At 68.1% G+C, this 2,094-nt stretch overlaps 1 protein-coding gene across 1 annotated transcript in view; it reads left to right on the forward strand.

The window, feature by feature from the left end:
• Positions 1 to 2,094, forward strand: part of TBRG4 (transforming growth factor beta regulator 4) — a gene marked incomplete at its 5' end in the record, with an annotated part of 11,470 nt that overhangs the window by 624 nt on the left and 8,752 nt on the right. Inside the window, 3 exons of the mRNA XM_017836821.1 lie at positions 187 to 498; positions 919 to 1,090; positions 1,872 to 2,029. Coding sequence (XP_017692310.1) covers positions 187 to 498; positions 919 to 1,090; positions 1,872 to 2,029 — 642 coding nt within the window. The remainder of the gene's footprint in view (positions 1 to 186; positions 499 to 918; positions 1,091 to 1,871; positions 2,030 to 2,094) is intronic.

Genomic DNA, 2,094 nt, shown 5'->3' on the forward strand with positions numbered 1-2,094 from the left:
CTGTCCCACCCTGTCCCTGTCCCAATGTCCCGGGTGTCCCCAGCTGTCCCACCCTGTCCCTGTCCCACCCTGTCCCTGTCCCAATGTCCCGGGTGTCCCCAGCTGTCCCACCCTGTCCCTGTCCCACCCTGTCCCTGTCCCAATGTCCCGGGTGTCCCCAGCTGTCCCACCCTGTCCCTGCCGCAGATCTCTCAGGTGTGGAACGCGACGCTGGTGCAGGTGCTGCGGGCACTGCCCGCGCTGGGGCTGCCCCGTGCCGGGCGCCAGGTCCGCTCGGTGGAGCAGGAGGTGCTGTGGCGGCTGCGGCGGCTCCCCCTGCGCCAGCTGGTGCAGCTGGCAGAGCACCTGGCGGGGCACAGGGACAGCCCCCTCCTGCCCGAGGTGCTGCGCAAGCTGGAGCTGCGCTGGACGGAGCTGGAGGGCACGCGGACCGTGGTGACGCTCATGGCCAAGGTGGGACACCTGGCACCCGCCCTCATGGAGCGCCTGGAGGACAAGGTGGGACCTGCGCACACCTGGGCACTGCGGGGGGCTCAGGGGACACCCGGGCACTGACTGGGCACGTGGGACACCTGGGCACTGTTCCCCCCTCTCCTGTCACCCCCGTGCCAGGCTCTGGAGCTGGCAGAGCAGTTGGGTCGCGAGGGGATCCCCCCTCACCTGTCCCCCGTGTCCCCTGTCCTCCTGTCCCAGGCTCTGGAGCCGATGGAGCGCTTTGATCCCGAGGGGATCCCCCCCCTTCTCCTGCTCCCCTCACCTGCCCTGCTTTCCACAGGCTCTGGAGCTGGTGGAGCGGTTCAGCCCTGAGGGGATCCCCTCTCCCTTGTCCCCTGTGCCCTGTCCCCCGTGTCCCCAGGCCCACAAAGCAGCTGGGTGCCGAGGGGATCCCTCTCAGCTGTGCCCTGTCCCCGTCCCCAGGCCCTGGAGCTGGCGGAGCAGCTGGACGTGGACGAGATCCGGCGCATGGCCGTGGCCCTGGCGCTGCAGCAGCGCCGCTGCGTGCCCCTGCTGCGGGCACTGTCCTACCACCTGCTGCAGAAACCCCCCGAGCTGGGGCTGCCCGTGCTCACAGACCTGCTCTTCGCCTACAGTGAGTGCTGGGGGCACCTGGGCACGGGTTTGGGGACAGATCCCATGGGATGGGGCTGGGAACCACCCAGGCCGGTGGCAGGTGGGGGGAGCCGGGTGAGCTTTGAGGTCCCAAACCTTTCTGTGGGCTGTTCTCCAGCCAGGTGGGAGAAGGGAATCCAGGGAGCCTGAGGAGCTCTTCTCCAGTGGGTTATCCCGATCCTGGGGTGGAACAGGGGCGTTGTACGTTACCTGTGTGCTCCAGGCACGAACACCAGCACACCTGGGAGTTCGGTGTGAGCCTGTTCCAGGTGTCCTGTCCCTCCAGGTGTCCTGCCACTCCAGGTGTCCTGCCGTTCCAGGTGTCCCACCTCCATCCCCAGCACACCTGGGAGCTCAATGTGAGCCTGTTCCAGGTGTCCTGCCACTCCAGGTGTCCCACCTCCATCCCCAGCACACTTGGAGGAGCCCCTTTAGACACCAGGGCTACTTGGGGCCATTTGTCCCTCCCAGTGACCCCCAGTTCCTCCCCGAGCTCAGGTGAACGGGGGGGTGTTTCCACCCAAGGCACCAGGTAGCTGGGGGGGGGATTCCCCACCCCTAGGCCTTCCCAGTCTGTCCTGGTCTGAGAGGTGACTCATACTGGTCTGTACTGGTGCCAGGCACGCTCTGAGGTCTCCCTGGAGCCTTCCCTTCTCCAGGGGACCATTCCCAGCTCTCGCCCGGGTGCTGGGGTGCCCGGCTGGGGTGGGGGCACTGGGGGACAGGTGCCCCCAGGCCCTCAGCCGTGCCCATCTGCCCAGGTAAGCTGAACTTCCAGCAGCCCCAGGTGCTGCACAGGCTGTCCCTGGAGCTGCAGCCCCACCTGGGGGCTCTCACACCTGCCCAGGTGTCGCGCTGTGCCCGCTCCTTCGCTGCCCTGCGCTGGCTCAGCCGCCCCCTCGCCGAGGGCATCGCACAGGTGAGGGCTGGGGGATGCTCACCTGGCTGGGGGATGCTCACCTGGCTGGGGGATGCTCACCTGGT

This window comes from Lepidothrix coronata, unplaced genomic scaffold (assembly GCF_001604755.1).
Source record: "Lepidothrix coronata isolate B3197 unplaced genomic scaffold, Lepidothrix_coronata-1.0 Scaffold285, whole genome shotgun sequence".
NCBI lineage: Eukaryota > Metazoa > Chordata > Aves > Passeriformes > Pipridae > Lepidothrix > Lepidothrix coronata.